Raw genomic sequence first — 23,650 nt, 5'->3', positions numbered from 1 at the left:
TCTCTTTAATTTTTCACTTTACCTATTTTCCTCAAACATATGATAAAGCAGATGCAATACTGTAAATGTGAAACCGTTTGCATGATTGAAAAGTATACAAGGATTAAAACAAAATAATTTCAGAATGTTCAAAATAAGCAGTTAAGTACAGTAGCAAATGAACGGTCTTTGCTGAAATTTATTTAACAAATCAGTATCTTAGTAATGTCATCAATACATTGCTTCCCATTACATGGTGATTTTCACATTGAAATATAACTTTTCAAAATATTGCATGTTTTGAGGCAAAAACAGGTCTTCATCATGTATTGATGTAAATATTTTTTAGATACTTCCTCAAAAATAATTTTGTGGGATAACATTCTCTTTCACTCAAAATGCTTCTATTCAACAAAAAAAGACATTTCAAAGGTTTGACTGGCAAAACAATTATGACTGGCTCACTCATTTCAAAACAAACTATTCACATTGTCAGGGTTCTAGTAGCAGGTCTTTTGTTTTTACATTTAACAACTACTACTGGACACAGTTCTAGATGTGTGTAAAAAGTAAGAATAAAGGCCCAGATCCTGAAATGCTTATAAGCACATGCTTAACATAATTAACAGGATTACTTGAGTTTAGAATGCATGTTAGCATTAGAAAGTTCAGTGCCAAAACACACACAAGGTGTGTGTAAACACCATCATTTGTAGATAGCAGCCCCATATCCCACATGACTCCTTGGCAAGATCCATCATGCCTCTCTGAAACCCCTATCTTGGAGAAGTCTCTCCAGCACTTTAAGTGGCCAGAATTGAGGAGTTCATTTTATACTGCATGCAACTGCGAAATTAGTATTCATGTTGTTTTTCTGGCATGTGCATACCTAATCAGATTTGGGGGCCAAAGAATCCTCCTAAAGATGTTCACAAACAGTATAATTACCTTAACTTAAATTTAATAGGAGCTACCCAAAAATACAATCTCAAATAAAAAATAATTATACTTATAGGAAATATTTAGCTTTAGGTATCCTATTAAATTATCCCTATAGACAAAATTAAGCAAAATAAGATGTACAGCTCAATAGCTTTTACGTGGCCTGAGCTAAAGCCCATTAAAGTCAATGGGAGACTTTCCGCTGATGCCAGTGGACTTTGGATCAGGCCCATAACATATGAGCCCTTTCAACAGCCCTTAGGTAACCAGCTCCCCACTGAACTGAATAAGAGTTAAGTGTATGCGCAAGGACTGCAAGATTGAACTCTCACTGCCTAAAACTACCATAAAGATCTGCCTGTTTGCACTATTCATTAGGTACACAATATCTCTTACCTTCTCACGTTCATCAGAAATAGCAATGCCTGAAAACAAAGGAGATTTTAAAAAGCAATTTGAGAAACATTCGTTGTGGAAATGTATTTTGTTATAGTAAGTAAAACAAATGTTTAATCTGGAAACTTGCATAATTCTCTTGCAAATGCAGTCTGTTATTATATTTTGTTCCATTAGTGAAATTGACCAAATGCAATGTACTGTAATTTTCTTCAGGGGCAATATAATCAAACTGAGCTTTCAAACAATTATGAAACTCTGGAAATTTGCAGCTGTGGTAATAGACTGGTGAAAAGCTAAAATTTGCTTCTATTTGTTTTCTAAAATTAAAAAAGCAATTTAATACTTCTAGTCTGAGCAGATTATGATGCAAATCCTGCTTTGACCAACAAACTATATAGTGTGTGTGTGTGTGTGTGTGTGTGTGTGTGTGTGTGGTAAATCCACACACTATATATATTGTAGCTGGCTGCCATCAAAATGCAACATAGGCCTGACTCTGCTCTACTTTGCACTTGCAGGAATAACTCCACGAAAGTCAATAGAATTAAACCTGTAAGAAGAGAATTAGGTCCAGTGTCTCCCAGGGAACATCACGCTACTAGATAGGGCAGCTGTTCCAAATCCTGAGCAAGAACAACATGGCACCTGATATTCTGCTGACTTACACTTTTGGCTGATAGCAACATATACAGTGGCCTGCTTGAGGATTCGCTTTGACCCATTTACATCAAATCATTCCACCCTACACTATGGTGTAGGCTGCAGTGTAGTAGACGTGCATAGCTGCTAGTACAGCCCCATGTGCTCCAACAGGATGTTGCTCATCCTGCCTCACTATGTCACTTGCAACACCATCCTGCACCCTTTTCTCCTGGCATTCCACTGAAGCCATAGAGCGATTTTGCTCTAAAACTTAACCAAAAATTTTTGGGATGGATCTCTTGATGATTACCTGTTTTGTTCATTCCCTCTAGGGCACACCTGGCACTGGCCACTGTCGGAAGACAGGATAGTGGGCTTGATGGACCTTTGGTCTGACCCAGTAGGGCCATTCTTATGACTGTCATCGAAGACTTATAAAGCGATCCGGTACTCCAGTGTACGAGAGCTCATGTTATAAGCTACGCATTATACATCTAGGAGCAAATTTGAGAGCTAAAATAGTTCTTTATCTTTGTAAATTTACCCTAGGGTTAGCTCAGTCTAAACTTATTCCCAATAATACAGCAGACAGTTAACAGCATGTTATTCTTATACCGTAGCTGTATTATCAATAAAGTAAAAAAATCAATTTTCAATCATACCTACATTTTGCTATTTTTCATTTTAGATGGCTTCCTTTTACTGATTTGTTTTTAAAACATAGTGAAATACAAACAGAACTGTAATTAACATTTTAGGACCTGATCAATACATGAAAAATAAACAGACGTTAATGGAACATTTTCTCAGTCATTCAGTGTAAGCAAATTAAATTCAACAAAATACACTTTGTCTACCACCACAGCAATTAATCTGTTTTCAATACCTTACGGCTTTTATTTAGTACATAACTACACTACTGTCTATATAGTATGTGGAGCAGGAAGTTGTCCCAATCTGATTAATATATGCCATGAAATCCATTGTTCCTCCCTTCACCCTCACCCCCGTGTTGTGTGGGTGTATGCAAATGAAAGCAGCTGCACAGAAGAGTGAAAATTAAATTTAGCTGTCTCTTTGCCCTGCACAGCCCTGTAAACCTAAGTAAGGATTTCCAAAACCCAGCTCTCCTTAGTATTTGATTTTTTTTCTGGAAAACTAAAGCTAATCCAGCTCACAACCACATATGTTATGCTCTACCTATTCAGACACTCTACATCTTCTCAGCAACTTACAATGATTTTTTTTTTAACCAATTTTTTTGCCCTGTGAGCAGTCCCCTAGGGTTACCATACGTCCAGATTTTCCCGGACATGTCCGGCTTTTGGGGGCTCAAATCCCCGTCTGGGGGGAAATCCCCAAAAGCCGGGCATGTCCGGGAAAATCGGGAGGGAGGGCTGGGCCGGGGTCGCAGTGCCGGGCCGGGGTCCAGGGGCGCAGTGCCGGGCCGGGGCCGCGGGGTCGGGCCGCCGAGGGGGTGCGCTGGGCCGCGGGGCCGGGAGCCGGGGGGTCGGGCCGGGAGCCGGGCCGCCGGGGGGGTGCGCTGGGCCGCGGGGCCGGGAGCCGGGGGGGTGCGCTGGGCCGCGGGGCCGGGAGCCGGGGGGTCGGGCCGGGAGCCGGGCCGCCGGGGTTCGCTGGGCCGGGGGGTCAGGCCGGGAGCCGGGCCGCCGGGGGGGGGTGCGCTGGGCCGCGGGGGTGCGCTGGGCCGGGAGCCGGGGGGGGTGCGCTGGGCCACGGGGTCGGGCCGCCGGGGGGGTGCGCTGGGCCGCCGGGGCCGGGATCCGGGGGGTGCGCTGGGCCGCCGGGGCCGGGAGCCGGGGGGGTGCGCTGGGCCGCCGGGGGCCGGCCGGCAGTGCTGGGCGGGCCGGGGGTGGTCGGCCGGGGGGGCCACCCCAGGGCCCGAGCCGACCCAGGCTGGAGCCGCCGGGGGGGCCAGCCTGGGCCGCGCCTCCTCCCCCCACACCCCCCCTTACCTGCCCAAGCTTCCCGCGAATTAAATGTTCGCGGGAAGCAGGGGAGGGGGCGGAGACTTTGGGGAGGGGGCGGAGTTGGGGCGGGGGAGGGGGCGGGGCTGGGGGTGGGGCCAGGGCCCCGTGGAGTGTCCTCCTTTTGGAGGCACAAAATATGGTAACCCTAAGTCCCCTATTCTGCTTCACATGTCCAGTCACTACTGTTGCATCTGTGGCATCTGAAAGCAATGCAGATGGACTTCTTTTCATGGGCAAAAGCAGTCACAAAAGAAGCAGAATCATTACAGAGCCCAGGATGACTCTATGCCTAGGAGGCAGTACTGGTGCTGGCCTATTTGGGGCCCTAAACAGGAATACTGTTGCACCCCCACAACACATACTAATAACTAATAGGGGTCCCCCTGGTGCTGTGTGGGGCCCTAAGCAATTGCTTAATCTGCTTATGCCTAGCACAGGCTCTGCGAGGAGGGTAAGGTAAACAAGAAGCAGAAGGGCTTCCTACTTGCCTGAGGAGGGGTTATGTTGCAAGGCCCTAGGGAAGAGCTCAGTCTTAAGCAGGAACAGAAGAGACCAAGGCAGGAGTATAAGGAAGGACCACCACCATCAGCAGTGAAGAAGAAAGGGTAGCAGTACCGCGACCCCCTTACAATAACCCCCTTAATAACTCCTTTTGAGGTCAGGACCCCTACAATTACAACAGCAGTGAAATTTCAGATTTAAAGAGCTGAAATCATGAAATTTACAATTTTTAAAATCCCATGGCTGTGAAATTGACCAAAATGGACCACGAATTTGGTAGGGCCCTAAGAATGAGACAAGCCACCCTGTTACATGCACCCTCCAACTCCTTTACATTTAGAATACTGGGCAATTGTTTGTCATGCTTTTCTTTTATATCAGCATAGATTAATATACTGCCCATAAATATACCACCTCTTTGTCCTCTAAGCTGTTCTCTCATTTTCTGTTGTGGATTGGAGATTTCTTTGTGGCAATCTATAGTAACAGTACTGTCAGAGTGAAGAAATAAACGTGTTCATTGTGCCAGTGTCTGGAGGCAGGGTCCTCTGCCTAAAATGGATTTCCAGCATGAAGTAATGAATAGAGGTTGATTCCATTCAATCTAGGAATAATATCTTCCATAATAAAGAAAGCAAATTTGTCTTTGGGCAGATTTCTCTAACTTTGATATGCTGAGAACATAAGTGCACTTTCAAAATATTTTTTTAAAGGAGAATGTTAGAAAGGGTATACATTATTAATAATAATTCTTAGCTCTTATATGTAGTCGTCATTTGTAGTAGAGTATAATTCATACTGCTCTATTGTAATAAAACCAAATATCGTTAATACACAGTATAGTGTATTTTAACTTTCATTCACTCTGTGACTACAACCTTTCACAGAGCAACGTTTAGCATCCGGTGTCAAAAATTTAACAGCAACAAGTTCTTTTTCACAAACACTAGGGGATATACAAGCTTAGGCCTAGCCTAAAACAAGGCATCAAAAACCCTGCAATGCAAAACCTCTTCTCTGATGAATGGTACACTAGTTAATAGACTTATATGTAGTAAGAAAATGTAATGTATTTAAAACAATGAAAAACTTAAAACAGCAAGGTAGCTGAGTGAAAATTACTCTCAAAACTCAGGGAGATCTATGATCATCTGCCCTCATTGGGACTAATTTTTAATTAAAATATTGAAAGAGAACATAATGTGTGTCATTTATTAGTTCAGGCCAGTTCCTTTCCTTTTTGTAATCACTTCTGTAAATGCGCACCCCATCAAACGCACGCCTGGTAAGTTGCTGTGTATACCATATTCTAGGACAAGATATACAACTTGTAATTCATTCATGTAGTATTCATTAAGAGTGAATGTAAATATACTGTTGCATTTTCCTAATCAGCCAGAAGATGGCCATAGAGTTCCCAAGAGCCAATTTTTCTCCTACTCAGTAAAGCATTCTGGTTTTCATGCACCAGGGCTCTGTCCAAAATCTGAGAAAAATAGTTCCAGTGTTAACAGAATAACCTGATCAACCACTCTGACAGGGAAGTGATATGAAATCTGAGATTCAGAGCCTGAAAAGCAAGAATTGACTTCCCAATTTTGTTTAACTTACCTAGAGTCTTATATGTTCCATTGAGTCACTTCACCCACAAGACATTACTACAATTTTATTTTCCCCAGTAAGAATTCAATAACCATAAGACACTTTGAATTGAAAGTCTGATGCTATGTGTCTGTCCCTTTTATTATTAATCACAATTATTTTTTATGTTTCTATAATGACTTCCATCTTGAATGATGCTCAAGTGCTTTACAAACTATACCCACACAACACCACTGAAACAGTCTCCTCCAAAGTGCAATGCAGCAATATACCAGTATATAGTATCCTGTCCAGCAAGGAGGGAGGGCGATGTTTTGGATAAATCCCATTCTTGAGAAAAGTGCTTTAATCTTTATTACCCTTGCTGAGCAGACAGGACCATCTTTAAGTGTTCAGTCCAAAAGATGAGTTTAAGAGGAAAAAAATTAAGTCCCCAAAGAAAGAATACTTGTCTAACTATTCTGGAGATTGGCATGTACAGTGGCTGCAGGACCAAATTCCTATTCTGCAAAGGGCTGTAACTCAAAAATGGATGTGGTCTTATAACTTACAGCAGGTTAGAATAAAATGCCAAATAGTTCAGCACAGGTAATTAAAAATTTAAAGAGCATAGGAAAAGGATACTTACAACTGAGGCCACAGTTCTCTCAGTGTAAGGAAAACCCTAATTTAAGAACTGAATAGAAATAATTATGTGCAGATTCCTCTTTTTTAAATCTTAGCAAATAGCATTATTTTCTACATCACACTAAAAGTAAACAGATTCTATAAGCAAAGGCAATATATCATGTAGCAGCTGCAGTACGGAGATAGCTTTATCTTCCTTACAGGTTTGACTGAACTTATCTAAAAACGTCAATCTCAAATTAAAATCCCAAACATTGATCTCAAGCGAGAACAACATGATTTGAAAGTTAACATTGAACAGAAAAAAAGGAGAAACCATCCCAGAATGCTGATGGCTAGTACTGTAGTTCAATTAGCAGACCACAGTACACTGGTATTTAGGACTAGATGTGTAACTGATCGTGGGTAAATCATTTTTAATGACTACAGCATGTTTCAGATCAACAACTGTACATTACTGAAAGAAGTACTACATCTTAAGCATGTAACCAGTGTGACATTACTGATAAAAATCTAGCTGCATGCCACACAATTGTGTGTTTTCAGTTAGACTGTCAGAAATATCTGGTTTTAATGGGCATATTCAACGTTCTCTCATAGGTATGTGTTGCATTTCTTCCCACTCTCAGTTGTGCACTGTGTATGCTCAGGGCCGGCTCCAGGCACCAGCCCATCAAGCTTGTGCTTGGGGCGGCACCTGGAGGGGGGTGGCGCGGTGCGGTGCTCCGGCTCCGGCCGCCGGGGAGAGCAGGGCCACGGCCGGGCTCGCCGCCGGGGAGAGCGGAGCCCCGGCCGGGCACTCCGCCCTCCCCCCAGCACTCTGGCCACCGGGGAGAGCGGAGCCCCGGCCGGGGCTCGCCGCCCTCCCCCCAGCGCTCTGGCTGCCGGGGAAAGCGGAGCCCCGGCCGGGGCTCGCCGCCGGGGAGAGCGGAGCCCCGGCCGGGCACTCCGCCCTCCTCCCAGGGCTCCGACCGCCCTCCCCCCGGCGGCCAGAGCGCCGAGGCTCCGGCCGCCCTCCCCTGCCGCGCTGGGGGAGCGGCAGGAGGCTTTTTTGCCTGGGGCTGAGCCGGCCCTGTGTATGCTGTAGAGAGGATAGTAATGTGTCTATGAAAGCTCTTTCTCTTGCATTTCAAAGTGTTCTCAGGGTATTTAAGTAGTTCATGACACAACACTCCCTACACAGCAGGAACACATGTGCATGCCAGCTCTTCCTTGGGAGAGCTATTGAGAGGCACTGCCTCCTCACTGTCAATGACTATCTTCTCCAGAGTCACCCACTGCTTTGGGAATGTTGGTTAGTATGGATCAGGCATCTGTGGAGATTATTATTATTATTTATTAAAGCACAGCCTCTAAATCTGGACCCCAGGCATTATGGAACTGTTTCCTACTTCTGCCTCCTACATACACATCAGACTACTGGCCCCACCCTGCACTCTTTCCTATTTACCTCTACAGCACAGCAGGTAGCTGTGAAAGAGAGAAGAGTAGCAGTTGCCACACAGCACTAGTGGCTTCCTACAGTAGCCTCAGATTTCTTTCCTCCTCATTCATGGCTAATGGCCATAGTGACTCATAGGGCGGAAGGGGCCAGGGATCGGTGTGCTTCTCCTTCCAAAAGCCAGACAAGACGTTCACTCTTAGGACACACCTGCACACTACATCAAACCGCAGAAACATCTGGAAAGCTTTGACTTTTGGGGACATAAAGAACTGCGCTATGGAACATCCTATATGAGTTTCCATGAGGACATGTGGTTCCCACACACCTGCAGTCCCTTCCAGCCACTGAAGTGGCAAGTTATCACTCTTTAAAATAAGTCAACTTTCACACATTGGCAATTTGCTTTCTTTAAGACTTGGCATAGTACAACTGTTAGACTGGCACTACTGGTACAATTAACTGGTTAATTGATTGTTAAAATTATTAGTTTTTCCTGTGATTATATTTCAGCTCTAGGATTCTAGCCACATTGGGTTAATTTGTTTTTCCACCATGATGACAAATCCCAGAGAAAAGAACGGATTTAAGACCTGCCTTTTTTTGTGTGGGGGGGAAATATATCTGTAATAGCACCCTTCCCCCCCCAAAAAAAATTAAAAAACAAACAAACAAAACACCTCACAACTGGTGTCTTTTAAGGGACAAAAAATGCTCCATTTGCCTTTGTTTTACTTCATGGCCCCATTTGGACAAAAATTTCATATGTGCTTCGTAGCACGCCGTTTACACCGTCTCTAAAAAAAATTACTTTTTTCTGTTTAAACCGATATCATTTACAATTCTTAAGCTGGTTTACGTAAGTAAGTGATTGTTTATTGGGATCAAAGCCATAAAATGGCTTGGTTTTTTTATTAAAAATTTTATTTTAAGAAAACCGTGTCCCTGATCTCCCTTTAACTTACCCAGTTTAACTTTGTTGACTTCAGTGGAGTTACTCCTAAATGACACCAGTGTAAAAGAAAAACCACCACCTTTAGTACACATTTATAATATATTAGTAAGATCAATATTCCACAGTCACATTAAAAAAATTAAAATCAACTTACTGCGAGAGAGATTCTCAAGGGCTTTCCCCAGCTTCTTACTCTCCTGAAGAATATGATTTAATTCATCAAACTCCTGGCTCTCCGGTTTTCTCCGCCAGTCCCATTTAGGATGCTCTATTGACCTTGGCACTAAGTAAAATTTATATATAAAGATTAGATTTCATAATTCAGAAAGCTACAGTAGCAACAAGCTGTGCAATGAGTCTACAAGATCAAGAATGCTCATAATGTTGAAATCAGTTTTCCCCTTCTTATAACACTTACTGGATATATTTTTATTTCAGTTAGTGAGGTGGTTCCAAAGAAAAAAAAAAAAAGTCCAGAGGCAGAATTTTCAAATGACCTTTGTGACCAAATCAACTAACCACCAGGAACAGCTAACACTGAATTCTCAGACAAAAAAAAAAAAAAAACAAACAAACCATGTACACATTGCTTTGTAAGTGAAACCACTACATGGTAAATGAAATGTGTACCTATTGGCCAATAAAAGGAAAGAAGACAAAATGGAAATAAAGAACTCCTATTTCTGTTTTTATTATTAGTTTTACCATAAACAATACAAAATTTGTTTTATTTATATAAATACTCCTGCCATTGTCTCAATTCAGTTAACAGAAAAGCAAAAGAAACAATTAAACAAAATATATATCCATTACACACCAGGCAAAAGGCTGTGTAAGCATACGAGCTTTTATTCTGTTCCCTTACGTTATGGCTTCTTGGGAAGCATACTCTTCTGTTGAGTCTGCATTACTACACCCAAGAGATTTTATCTTAAGAGAACATTAGCTCAACTCCAAAGATGACCTCAACTGCTCTGCCAGAGGATAGAAAGCTCCCGCATGTCAAAAGCTATGTAAGTGGATTGCTGCATTCTGCATCAAGCTGCAACTCCTGAGTTATCTTCAGCCATAGCTTTATGCAATACACACTGCAGTAACACTATATGGAAGTGACAAAATTCTGGGTGATGCTAGTAACATTCCTATCGGAAAGAAATAGTTAATGTCACTGCCCCACAATCAAATGAAAATAATTTATAAGAAAACAAGAACATGAGAACTGCTTCACCTCATTTAAACAGCTGTGACATCTTTTTTGATTTCACTAACTCTCAACTCACTATTTACAAACTACATCTGCACCAAATACATAAAAAATTTACAGACTTCTATATCTTGTGCAGCACAAACTGGTACTTGAAATTATATGGAATTGCAGGGTTCCTGCTTAAAAAGAGACTTATTCAAACTGATGAATAGAAAGAAAGCTCTTATTCTTTTCTCTCTATAAGCATGTAGCTCATTAGTGCCAATCGGAATCACATGCACAGCGAGAAAAAGACCATTTTTTTAGGTTGCTTTAGTCATCCTTTTAATTACTGCATTTGTTTTAGTGCTCTCCCATTCCCTGTATTAGGATTATTTTATGTTTATTTATTTATGATTTTTATACTACTCTGAATAACTGCCTTCCTTATTAGACCTGACCAGAATTCATTTTTCTCAGATACACTGCAGAAAAAAATAGAAATATTGATTATTTCCCACATATTCTAGAATAGAAAGTAAAAGTCCACTCTCTTTCCTGAAGTCAAAAATCATGTGTTGCTTCTTCTACTAATTTCCCTCATAAGCATTTATTAACTTTCTATATTACAATAAATTATCAGAAAAAAACCTAGATAATCCACGCCTTTGAATTTGGGTCTTGGCTTATTTTTCACAATTAAGTGATCTCTTGAATAGAAATGATATGCAGTGAAACCTATACATTTCTCACTTCAGATTTAGTATAGCCCCTTAGTAATATTCCTACCCTTCTCCTGTTTTATTATGCTCAGTCATTCATCAAAATATGTCAGCATTTTAAATCCCCATCATATTACCTGAATCATCCTTGTGTATTATTCCAAATATATAAACAATATTTGCCTTGAAAGGATGCACCTACAATTTATGACATTCATAGCATTTTTGTATGGAAGCTAGTTAGCTTTTCCCTTTTATAAAGTTGAGATTTCATATCAGAAATCACTATTTGATATTGCAACTTTCACACTACATCTCGGAAAGCTGTCCCTTTGCCACCAGCTTCCATTTTCTCTCTCTCCTTTTCCCTCCCAACACCTACAACAGATGCATCCAGTCTCTTAATTAAACCTTTGTTCCTAAAAGAATAATCAGTTTTCTAGAGGGAGATTATTTTGTTTTTTAAATACACACAACTGTCTTTTCAGGTAGCATATACTTCTTAGTGTGCATAACTATAGACATCATTATTGGTCATAAAATTACCCATCCCCTTATTAAATCCAACAACAACAACATTTATCTTTTAGTTCCCTGAGGCAAAAAGTGCTAACATGATCCCTGGATGTATAAACAAAGGAACACGAAGCAGGAATAAGGAGATATTACATCTGCATAGGGCATTGGTGAGATCACTGCTGAAATGCTGTGTCTACACTTTAGAAAGGATGTTGAGGAGTCAGTTCAGAGCATAGGTGCTGGAACTAGGATTCTGAGGAGTGCTGCAGCACCCCCGACTTGAAGTGGTTTCCATTATATACAGTGTTTACAGTTTGGTTCAATGGTTCTCAGCACCCCCACTATAAAAATTGTTCCATTATACCTGGTTCAGAGAAGAGCTACAAGCATGATTTGTCATCTGAAAAAAAAACACTCCTTACTATGATGTTAAAGGATCTCAATCTATTTAGTTTATCAAATAAAAGGTTAAGAGGCAAACTGATCACAGTCTTCGATACAAGCATTCTATAAACATAAATAGATAACATTTAATCTAGCAGTCAAAGGCCTAACAAGATCTAATGGGCAGAAATTGGAGTCAGCAAATTCCAGTTGGAAATAAGAAAATTTTTAAGCAGCAAGAATAATTAATCATTGGAAAAAGCTTATTGGAAAATGTAAATTCTCCATCAATTGGAGCTTTTAAATCAGGATTGGATGTCCTTTCAAAAAGTAAACGGTCATTCAACCACAAGTTATGGGCTTGATGCGGGAATCACTGAGTGAAATTATATGGACTAAATTAGGCAAGAGGTCAGACTAGCTAATGATAATTGTCCTTAAAATAAATAAATCTATGAAACCTACTGCAGCAGTAAATTCTACAGCTTGACTATTTGCCTAGTGTAGCTAGCATCTTCTTCAGTCATTTCTTTATGGCTTACCACCACATCCTCCAAACTCTCTTTTAAAGAGAGAGTCATATTTGCAAGTGACATTCAAAGGCCTAAGATGGAATCAATAGGCCAGGGTTCTTCATGAAGTTTGGGCTGTGCAGTGCCAAGGAGCCTCAGGAGACCAGTAGCATCCATTCTCCTATATATACTTGCAGATCCACTGGACTTGCTCCCATTCTAACCTCACCCTAAAACCACCTCCATTTTGGCACAAAGAGATCTGGCATGGATGACTCCTCTGACACAGGCAGGGAAAGCAGAGACAGAACCACTCCATTACTAGTACAACTTGACAAATAGACTACAGACTCATGCTGGTTCTGTTGCCTTTTAGGCTTTCCATTGCCCTTTTAAAGGATGCAGGATTTGACCCAAAGGATGCAAAAGCACTAGCCCTTATTTCCTGTACTTACTCTGGTTATATACTCTCAATTCCTGGAAGGGGAGTAATTCAACACTTTCAGGTTGTTAATATTTGTACTCGATCCTGGGAAGCAGTGGCTCTGAAAAAAAGATTTGGTTGTCCAGGTAAATCAACTGCACAGGAGCTTGCTGTGCAAAGTTGTGGCCAAAAGAGCTAATACAAACCTAATGCATACACAGGGGAAGCTCAAGTAGGAGTAGAGAGGCTATTTTACCTCTGTATTTGGACTGGTACAATCACTGCCTGAATATTGCGTCCGGCTCCAGTGTCCACAATTCAAGAAATATGCTGACAAATTGGAGAAAGTTCATTGAAGAGCCATGAGAATGACTACAGGATTAGAAAACATGCCTTACAGCGACAATCTCGAGTAGCTCAATATATTTAGCTTAACAAAGAAGGTCAAGGGCTGGTTTGATTACAGTTCTCTCTCGTTCAGTCAATTCCACCTGAAGCCGCCAGTCCCCAGCCCTTTCTGGCTAATGGTCAGCCCCTTGGCCCTGCTTTCTTAGTCTCTCTCAACTAGACATTCCTGCAGCTTCCTGCTTGTTTATATCTGAACTACCTGATACTAGTCCAGTGGGGGCTTATTTTGTAATCAGGACTGGCCTAGTCCCAGGCTCTCCCAGCTAATGAGGCAAGCCATCCTGTTACAAGTGTAAATTTTTATTTTTTTAACAGTGAGGATAATTAACCATTGGAACAATGCGTCTACGGGCACCAGAGGATCCAAAACCTGGTCGTTCTCCGGGCACAGTGCCGAGGATGTACGTCCCACCGACTCCTTCCTCAGAGGTCTGGAGAAGGAGGCCGATGGTCCTTCTGAGGCTCCAGCCACCGAGCGAACCCCCACCGGGGGCTGCGTCGGGGGCCACAGTGCCCAGTGGTACCATTGGGCCAACCACAGGGCCCAGTGCCACTGCACCTGCTGTGGCACTGGTGGAGCCGGCTGTTCGGCCTGGCCCATCAATGGACGACTACAAAGGGAGGCCAGGCTGATATACGACCTGCCGCTGTCCCTGGACCGGGAGGAGCAGCAGTGCCAGAAGTGATGCCGACCACAGGACCGCGATCCCAACGTGGCGGACCAGTACCGTCGGTAACAGCTGCTCCACCATCAGCTCTGGTGGGCAGACTCGTGTTGGCGAGACGCCAGCGATCGATGCCCAGCGCTGTGGGGGCGGTGCCATGGCGGGGTCCTGGAGCGGGACGCCAAGCGGGAACGACATAGATGTTCATGCTGTGACCAGCAGCGGTAGCCCCTCCGAGACAAGGACCTTTGGTGTCGTCTGCCTCGGTCCTGTCGGTGTTCGCTCCTTGAGGCGAAGCGGTGCTGACAGTCTCGATCAGACGGAACCCAACCTGACAGCCTGGTGGGCGTTGAGGGTGATCCACGTGGATTTTGCCCCGAACAGTCGCTGGGCAGCGAATGGCGTCGGGAACGTTCCCTCGACCAAGACCGGTACCGAGCTGGGGGCAACTGCGGTGATCCCAGCGGTTGTTTGCCTCTGGAGCGGGGGGCCAACATCGGCGGTGCTCCTGGTACCAATATGGACATAACATCCTGGGCCGCTTGCAGGGCCTCCGGTGTGGAGGGCATCCAGACATCTGGGAGGTCTGCTCCAAATAGGCCAGGCTACTCCGCTTGACTTAAGTTGGAGGCCTAGAGGCCAGTGGGGATCGAGGACTCCTCGACATGGGTCTAGCCTCTGTCCCAGGTTTACTCCAGTGCCGCAGTGAAGAAGGCCTCTTCCTAGCCTTCTTGCCATGCCCTGTGGACTGGGAGCAGTGCTGACTAGTCGATGGCGCTGAAGGGTTCCCATGCACCAACACCGCGGTGCCCACTGCTAACTCAGAGCGGCGCGCCGGAGCCGGGGTCAGCGCCGACTCCAACAGAATAGCCTGGAGCCTAATGTCCCTTTCTCTTTTGGTCCGAGGCTTAAACAACTTGCTAAGCTTGCAGCAATCGCTGAGATGGGTTTCCCCCAAACAGCATAGGCAGTCCACGCGCGGATCACTCAGTGGCATAGATCACCTACAAGTATCGCACGACTTAAAACCCAGGGCATGGCACTCTATCTAAACTAAAAACTAACTACAGGTACCATATATTGAATGAACAAGCAGTTTTGGGGATGAGCCACAGCAAAGCTGGAGCAGAGCAGTTCCGAAGCACCTTCACAGGCGGCCTACTGTCTCTAATTAATGTCTACCTTCAGCCCATACTCTTGGGGCACCGTGCATTACTCCTGGCCCTTGAAGCATCAGGACGGCGAGGCCTGTGATTGTCTCCCTCTTGGCTGATCAGTCTCTATGGTCAGCAATTTTCTTCCTGTTCATCACCCTTTCCTGTGGCAGGTTCTCTCTTTTTAAGCATCTCCACCCCGGCAGAGCACGCCTTACAGGTGTGCCTTGTTAGGGCTGAATGAGTCCAGAACAGCTCGTTAGTCTCCTCTCCACCAGAATGAGGGTATGCCCCTTCACAACATCTATGGAACTGCATGCAGTGAACCTTTTAGAAAGTATTGTGGCTATACACCTTTCTTTTCTTATGTGTCTGCAATGGGAAAGGAAGTACCAGTTTTGATTATTTTGAGTCAAGATAGATGGACTTCTGATGTGTATTCCTCTTGTTTGCAGTGTGACTCCATCTTTATAATGCATTGAGCATTAATCAAGTGGCATTTCAGTGGTGGAGATTAGGCCACTGGCAGATTAATGGTTCATAGAAGCCACCTTGCTGCTTATGTTGTATATCCCTAGGAAAATTGTAAAAATCAGCTCTAGTGAGCATATCTTGTGTATAAGCCTAAATGTGCACATTTTCCATCAACTCCTTTCCCTACAGTCATATTGAGCTTGCAACAACTCTGTAGTACCACTGAGTTTCATGTGGCAAACACCTAAACAAATCCAGGAGGTGCCTAGAAGTAGCTATTGAACACCACTTCGTTTCCCAATACTGATAACTCCCTAGGATCTGTCAGCCTGATGTGTAGCTGGGTTATATGGCAACAAGAGGCTAGAGCATGCCTCACATCTACGTAACTGAGGATCAGAATCAGACCCCATTATTTTTCTGAAGTAGGAATCAGACATGAACATGAAGTGCTCCGCCTAACTGTACATTTCTGCTCTTACACAAAATTTAGTAATTTCTCTTTCTTTGTAAACTGTTTCCTTCTGAATTCTCGCTCTTGATAGGGATAGTATTAATGTAGCTATATTTCTATTGATGGGCCTAACTTTAAAATGTTATAGACACATTTATAACCAGCTTTTTCCTCAATAGTGACCTAGTAGGAGTGCATCCAAGTCCTCCAAATACAGCTGGATGGCTTCATTGTGTTTTAGATCTTGGGAAATGTTGTAAGTGATTTGTGAAGCATCTGTTTTACTTGTATGAAAACTTAATAAAATCTAAGCTCAAAAATAAGTTTATTTAATATTTGATACCATAAATGTGTTCATTGGCACTTCATTAAAATTCCTTTATCACCATTCTTACTACTTCACCTTAGAGGTCACTGTCAATACTCTCTTCGGTCATCCAATTTCTCTTGTTCCTTTCCTTTAATATATAATTAGGCTTTCCTAGCAAGTCTCAAAATAGTCCTCCTATTTCCTGACATTACTTGGGTCTAAAACCAGATGTGTTATCAATAAGTTGTTTGTACTGATTGATTCCACTGAAGAAACTACCTACCTCTGCTATTATTAGCACTAAGGATATAGAGAATAGATTTTGTGTATGTGTTAGTAATTGAAACATCAATCAAAATCAGCATTTTAAAACATAAAACAGTACATAACATTCAAAATTATTTTTTCTAAAGTAATCCTATTCATATATGATAGCACAATACTCTTAACAGTCTATGGTGTGCATTAAAGTATAACTAGAACTGAAGTCTATTAAGATGTGTATCCAACCATTTCAACTAAAGGGACAGCCCTGTTTTGCATTTTATTTCAACCCTGAGTACAATCTGATGGGTGTATTGATTAATAAAGCATTGAAATTTGCTTACATGACTTGGATTCCGGTGATGGTGGAGAAATGTTGGACACAGCGAGGTCACTCTTTGACTTTTTAGGTTTCTTTGCATTTACCTGCCAGGGTTTATCATAACTTCTGCAATCTCTTCTTGTTCCTTTGTTTTCTGTCGCAAAAATAAAATCTCAGGTGATTACATTTGCATGGTCACTTTTCAAGGTTATGTTACATGATAAACCCAATTTGACAAGGCACCTCCTTCACCTTGTTAGCCTCAGCATTTCTCTTTCTGGCGGTGGAGGCCTGGAGTGCAACAATCCTACTGCAGGGGGTTTTCATTCTTTGCTTTGGTTTATTTTTTCAAAATTTACAATGTGGGCCTCAGGGTAGGCCCAAGCAGTTCTCTTATGCAAAAATCAAACTAACAACACAAAATAATATATTTTTTTCTGCCCCTGCCCCAGAGCATTGTCTTATTATGCTGGCTTCTGGTTGCCAGTCCTTCCCCAAACAGAAGTTAACATGACTGTGTCCCATATAAGGAGGAGAGCAGCCTTCCATCTACAAGAAACCTTTTCTCCCTGCTGCCCCTACCCTACTGCAGCTACTGCATCCCTCCTGTCTGTGTGTGTGTCTCTCTCTCCCCCTCTCTCACCAGAAGAGGGGTTTCTAAAAGTCACTGGCAGCCCTTAATTGGGATTAGGTATCTCTAATTAACCTGAGGTAACCTCTTTTCAGTTCATAGGGAAAAGGGCCTTCTCCATTCTATGGCTCAGGGGCTTCTCTGTGACTGTGGGGCCTATTTCTGATCCTCCCTCTATTCACACATCTGGGCAGAGTTCCTCTGGGCTGCATCCACTGGCTCCCTTGACATCTTCGAGGAGCAGTGGGCACTGTGGGTTCTCTGCTCGGTGTCCCCTTCCAGTTCCCTACTTTTGACCCTCGGACCCTTACACCGATCCTTGTTATTTTTCTGTTGTAGGCTGGCGGAGGCTCCTTTACCTGTGGGCAGACTTGCGCCCACTTACCTCCCCAGAACCCAATAGGACCACTCTCTCATAGAGAGGATGTTGGCTGAGGGGGGTTCTCTGAAACTGTGAGGCCTATTACTGTTCCACTCTCTGCTCATGTATCCAGGCAGAGTTCCTCTGGGAAGTGGGCGCTGTCTGGGGTTTTCTGCTCAGTGCCCCCTTTAACCCTCACACCTTTTGACCCTGTCCTTTTTTTCTTCTGTTGTCCCCCCGTATTTATTTGAGTTCCAGGCTTAATGGATTCTTCCTATAGGGTGGGGGAGGGTCCTTTAGCCCTGGGTTGGCTTGCACCTGCCCACTTCCCAGAACCCAACAGGACCACTCTCTCATAGCTGTCAGGTCTGACTGTCACACCCCAGATAAAAATATACTTTGGGTTGCCTGGATATACTGGGTATCAGTCTAGGAGCATAAGGCCAGCTGCTCTTCCTTTTCCCCTTGCTGAATTATGCCAAACACAATTTCAGATCATGGCACAAGAATATACAAACTACTGCTTGTTTCCTTTCACATCTAACTTGAGAAATGTATGGACGTGCCTTTGATTAAAAATGCAGGAGATTAGCTGTGACCACGAAGCCCTCAACACAGTTGAGAAGTGGGGTGAGGAGAAAGGAAACAATGGCTTTAAGCATCCTTTGCACTTCCCCAATACTAGGGCTACTTTCTGATGGGCCAGAAAACAAGCACAAACTGGAGCAATGAGAAGGCTGCTCCAGCTTGCACTGGCTGGATATTGCAGCCAGGAATCACTAGGGTGGAGGAATGCCCATACCTACAGGCCATGCCCTGTGTGCCAGTCACAAGCCTGTGGGAAGCGCAGAAGTCCTTACAGCAGATTTACACCACCTAAATATCCCCCTTGCATGGGAGAGCATCCTGTGAACAGTTAAGTCACTTTAGGGCAGCTCTGTGCCAGTGGAGGGCAGGACCTGGCATATATTATACAGGTATGGACTTCAAATGAAGTCTAGTTTTGAATATCCTTCTTTTTTGATGTATTAAAACAATCCCTGTTTTGAGACTATTCCTCAACAGAGTGTTAATGGAAATAGTTATTTAGCATTCATTTATATGTTCCAACTTTATAGTTAACATTCAGCTTGGTCTCCTTCATTAATGAGTGCTTTACACCTGCCTGTTAATTCCCACAAAAACTTAAAACAAGACAAAACTTTGTTAAGTTACAATCAGTTTCTAAGTGCAATTCAAGGGAAGAGCTACCATTAAACACAAGCATTAAAAAAATTAATGGACAGATTCTGGTAGCCTTAATCATATTACTGTACTGCACTATTTGAAAAGATTATGGAAATCAATTACACTTTAAAGTTACATAAATAACTGACGACAACAAGCTGCCAAAGCTATTCCACATCAGAGGTCAGAGCACATCCGCTTCCTGTCTGACTCCCCTCTCCCTGGCCTCTTTCAGGTCCCTCCATGTTCTACCCCAATTTCCAGTGGTTCTGAAAAGAAGTTGAGTGCTTATACTCAAAACTGTAAATGCCAATTGCATATTAATAAAACATTCACCATACAATTAAAAATTAACCACTATGCATCTGATGGAGGTCTGGTACGTTCCTACAGACTTTCAGTCAACTTTTGTCACAAAACCAACATTTTAATAAACACTGTTATGGATGAATATGTACCAAAATCTACTGGTTTATCAATGTGGGAATTGCTATTTTAAAGTCAGAGTGCTTGCTATTGCAAATGTTTTAAAATCTCAAAACATAAATTTGTCACACTGGGGTTCATACAACAGTAAGAGCGTCTTCCTGTAAAGTGTTGAGGTGAAGGGTGGTTAAAATGTGTTATTAAATATCTAAATAAAGACTAACTACAACCTATAGCTCCACTGTATATTTCATCTATATTTGTTTTGTAGATCTGTAGCAGCCCTGAAGGGGTTAAAACAGCCCTGGGGAGCCAATAGGGTACGCTGATTGGGAACACAGTCACAGCTGGGGCCACACCCAATTAGGAAACAGCTGGCCCTATAAAATGGCTGTGAGCCAGGAGCTGGGCAGTCTCTATCAATGCAGAAAGAAGGACCTAGCTGCCTGGGAGCAGGGCACCAGAGGTAGAGCAGTGCTGGGGAAAGGCAAGGGGCGCTCCAGCCTCGTAAACCCCCAGGCTGCAGGCCTTGGTGAAGGCCTACAATGGTACTGGGGCTACAGAGGTGCAGCCTGGGAATAGGCAGAGGCAGCTGGTCCTAACCCCTTGCCAATGATGAATGACCATTACAGACTGCAGTCTGCCCCAGTGAATGGGGGCTAGATGATGACTGGCAGTAGCCACTGAGGCAAGGTGGGTTTAGAGGGTTGAGGTTCCCTTGGGAAGGGAGACCTAGAGTGTGGAGGTACTACTGGGGCAGAACCATGAGGTAAAGGGCACTGGGGTTTAGGAGGGACACAGGGCCAGCAGCAGGTGAGACACCAGCCTGCAGAGGGTGCTCTGGGCTGGACAGGAGCTAATTCCCAGAAAACCAACAGGAGGCGCTGCACTGTTGAGTCTCACCCCGCTACAAGATCTCTTACAGTTTGTATATCTTGAATTATTTTGTTACCTTTTTTGACCTGATCAATTAGTCAATAGAAGGATCTTTCAGATTGTTTCCATTAAGAGGAGAAATTGATGGAGTCAAGGTTGTCAAACAACAAGAGGCACTTCCTTCGCTCACAGTTCTAAGCCTCTTTCCAGACAGCACTCTGCCCAAAAGGCTTCTCTCTTGGCTCTCCCTCAGGGTCACATTGCGCGTGCTTAATATGCTTTCTCTCTCTGCCTGTTCTCCAACTTCTTTTGCTCATAAACACACATACCCCCATCAAACAATATCCAACCCCCTGAGTACCCAGAAGGATGAAATAGGGAGCATAGAAAAGGACAGAAAATGGAATGTTACAAATCAAAATTCATCGAGTTTTCTTGCCCTTAAATGGGAATAACGTAATTAGGGGAACATCTGGCCTTATATGCCTTATGGATTTGTCTCCTTTCTATCATATAGATTTCTTTAATGCTACAAAGAATAAATAAAATCTATTTAAGAAATATTAGTTTCTGTTCATTTTACTATACTCACCTCTGTTTTCTTCATGTTATTTCTTTGGCATAATAGTATTTTTTTAAAACCTCAAAACATACAAATATTCCCCACTTACCTGATGTCTCACTTTCTGCCCAGAGAGCAGCAGATCCAGACAATGTTCTCTGTAGTTGACTCCGGTTCCCTTGTTTGGACTGAAGATGGTCAATGAGAAATGGGATTGGCTGGTCAGGAGTCTCTGTTATCAGCTTGGTCATCAGTTCCTTAAAGAAGGGAAAAAACATAGTGCAGCATTGTACCTTATATTGACCAAAAAATAAAGGAGTATTAATAACTGTAATTAATTAAGTCAAAGCCTATTGTCAACATTTGTGAGGAAAGTTTGAGTTGTCAGTCATGTTAAATTATTAACCATTACTACTATTAATCTGTAGAGCATTCACATGTGTGTAGCACTACTAGTCATTCAGAATGTCCTCCGTAATGATCCTGAAGACACTTGATCACATACACTTGAGCATGTCTGGCATTCCATCCAGTGATACAGCCACAATGATACAAGCATTCCAGGAAGACACACACACACACACACACACACACACACATTTTGATTCTGCTCTCTTTGCATGATTGCAAAGGAGGAGCAATACCATTGACATCAATGTTACGCCAGTGTAAAACCAGAATCTGGCCCACAAACTCAATGTATCATACAGATTTTGTTACAGGAATGAAAATACCAAGAGTCCAATTTTCAGAACTGCTGAGCACCCACGGCTCCCATTGACTGTAGATGGGAGTAGTTGTATGTGTTTTCACTGAGGAGCTTGCAAAATGAAATATAGTTATACACAGATGCATTTGCAAAATTTTGTCAGAGGATGCAACTGTGTGAATTAAACTAGCTTTCAGTTTTAATGTAGTCTAACCCTAGGCATTCGGAGTTTTCCCAGTATATCCAATGAAGGCAATAATTAAAGGCAGTTTATGTGGTATGTGTTCTGTAAATTAACTCTGACAGTCCAACAATATAAAAAAAAGCATACAGTTATGAGATGCTGAGTACCCACAATGCCCATTTAAATCAATCATTTTTCTTGCAAACCACATGTAGTATTATTCATTTAAGCTATAAATACATACATGGTACTATATATTTTAGCCCAGGTGGCAGAATGTAAAACAAATATTGTATACAAAAACATGTGAATCAAGCCAAAGTCAGAAACCATGATTTATCACATCGTCTAATCATCAGACCAACACATTTTGTGTAGTTCACTTTATCCTCTGATTCTGCATTTCTGGTTAAGCTAATTGTCCGTGGTAGCTACCTCCCATGAGCCCTCTCATGGCTTTGGGGCAGCCTTGCAAATGGCCCCCTGACTCAATTTCCCCCTTCAAGGGGCTTCTCCAATAACAATCAAACATTTTTGTCCATTCTTGCATTCTGCTTTATTCAGTTAACAAACATTCCAAATGAAGTTCTCAAGTCCATCCATTGTCTCAAGCTTTTCCTGCTTGTAGTCTCATTTTCCCAAGTTTCTCTGTTGGATCCTCCTTGCTACCAACAATCTCTGTTTTCCCTGAGAACCATTTCCCTGCTGCCTTTTATGAGGGAACCAGGTGATCCTTGCTCAAATGTGCCGCCTTAGTCATCCGAATTGGCTGCCCCCGGGTCTCTAGCCCTTAAAAGGCAAGCCACCCTATTACCAAGTACAAAACTAATAAAAAAATATACAAACACTTTCTTGTAAAGCATTTGGGGCTGCAACACCCACAACATACCGGACACAAACCCACAAAATGCAAGGAAGAAATGAAAAACGAAGCTAACAAAGAGTATTCTTCCATGCACAGTGTTGACTAATACACACACTGGCTAGCATACATATATATTATGCTGATAATGTTATCCACAAGATATATTATAAGCATTTAAGTACACATATTAAGCACTAATATAGCTGTTATAATGCCCAAATTGTCCTGTACCTTTGTTATAATCCTGTTTACTTGTGCTAAGTATCCAATGACACCGTGGATTAGCTGAGGTAAGCTTTGTCTTAAGTAGATAGAAAAACTATCAGAATCAGGACATATTATTGTTTCCTTATAGCAATAGAAAGGGAGTTACCCTCACAAACCTATTTATCCTGGTACTGGCATAGGAGGTGTCTTCACGCCCATTAGTACCTGGAATGCATGGGTTAAGAACAAAAGATAAAGAGGTACACCATGGTACCAGAAATAAACATGGTAGAAAGATGATTAATTGAATCCAGTTTCAGGTGATATATATAGTACTTTGTAGTGGTAAACAAATAGGGTATAAAAAGATGGCTTTAGGGATGTAACTTTGGGGAGCACATGTTTTGTGTAAGGTGAATGTAACATTGCTGCATGGGACTGCTCTTCAGAGACTGGTATTGTATAGAACCCTTTTCCTGTACCATATTAATAAATTTGACTGGTTATTTGGTGTTGAGTATATTTCATAATGGAATATGAAAATATTCCATTATGAAATAATGGAATAATTCCAAAATAGTGTGGTGAAGCAACTGACTATACAATTTATCAACAAATTGGCAAGCCAGCCAGGAGCCATCTAGCCACATCATCAGTCAAACCAAGCAGTGTGTGATCATGACATAACTGCTCGAAAGGGGATCCTACTCAGCAAGTGGTAGGACACT

The 23,650-nt window shown here is 42.7% G+C and overlaps 1 protein-coding gene across 6 annotated transcripts in view; it reads right to left on the bottom strand.

The window, feature by feature from the left end:
* Window positions 1-23,650, bottom strand: part of C2H8orf34 (chromosome 2 C8orf34 homolog) — a 235,204-nt gene that overhangs the window by 158,559 nt on the left and 52,995 nt on the right. For all 6 annotated transcript variants that reach the window (XM_065585726.1, XM_065585723.1, XM_065585727.1 and 3 more), the window contains exons 2-5: window positions 21,067-21,214; window positions 16,897-17,028; window positions 9,231-9,359; window positions 1,318-1,346 (exon numbers count right to left, since the gene is read on the bottom strand). In XM_065585726.1, the coding sequence (XP_065441798.1) occupies window positions 1,318-1,346; window positions 9,231-9,359; window positions 16,897-17,028; window positions 21,067-21,214 (438 nt within the window). The remainder of the gene's footprint in view (window positions 1-1,317; window positions 1,347-9,230; window positions 9,360-16,896; window positions 17,029-21,066; window positions 21,215-23,650) is intronic.

This window comes from Chrysemys picta, chromosome 2 (genome assembly GCF_011386835.1).
Source record: "Chrysemys picta bellii isolate R12L10 chromosome 2, ASM1138683v2, whole genome shotgun sequence".
NCBI classification, from domain to species: Eukaryota; Metazoa; Chordata; order Testudines; family Emydidae; genus Chrysemys; species Chrysemys picta.
The sequence above is the reverse complement of the archived record's forward strand: the minus strand, read 5'-3'. Positions and strand labels throughout refer to the sequence as shown.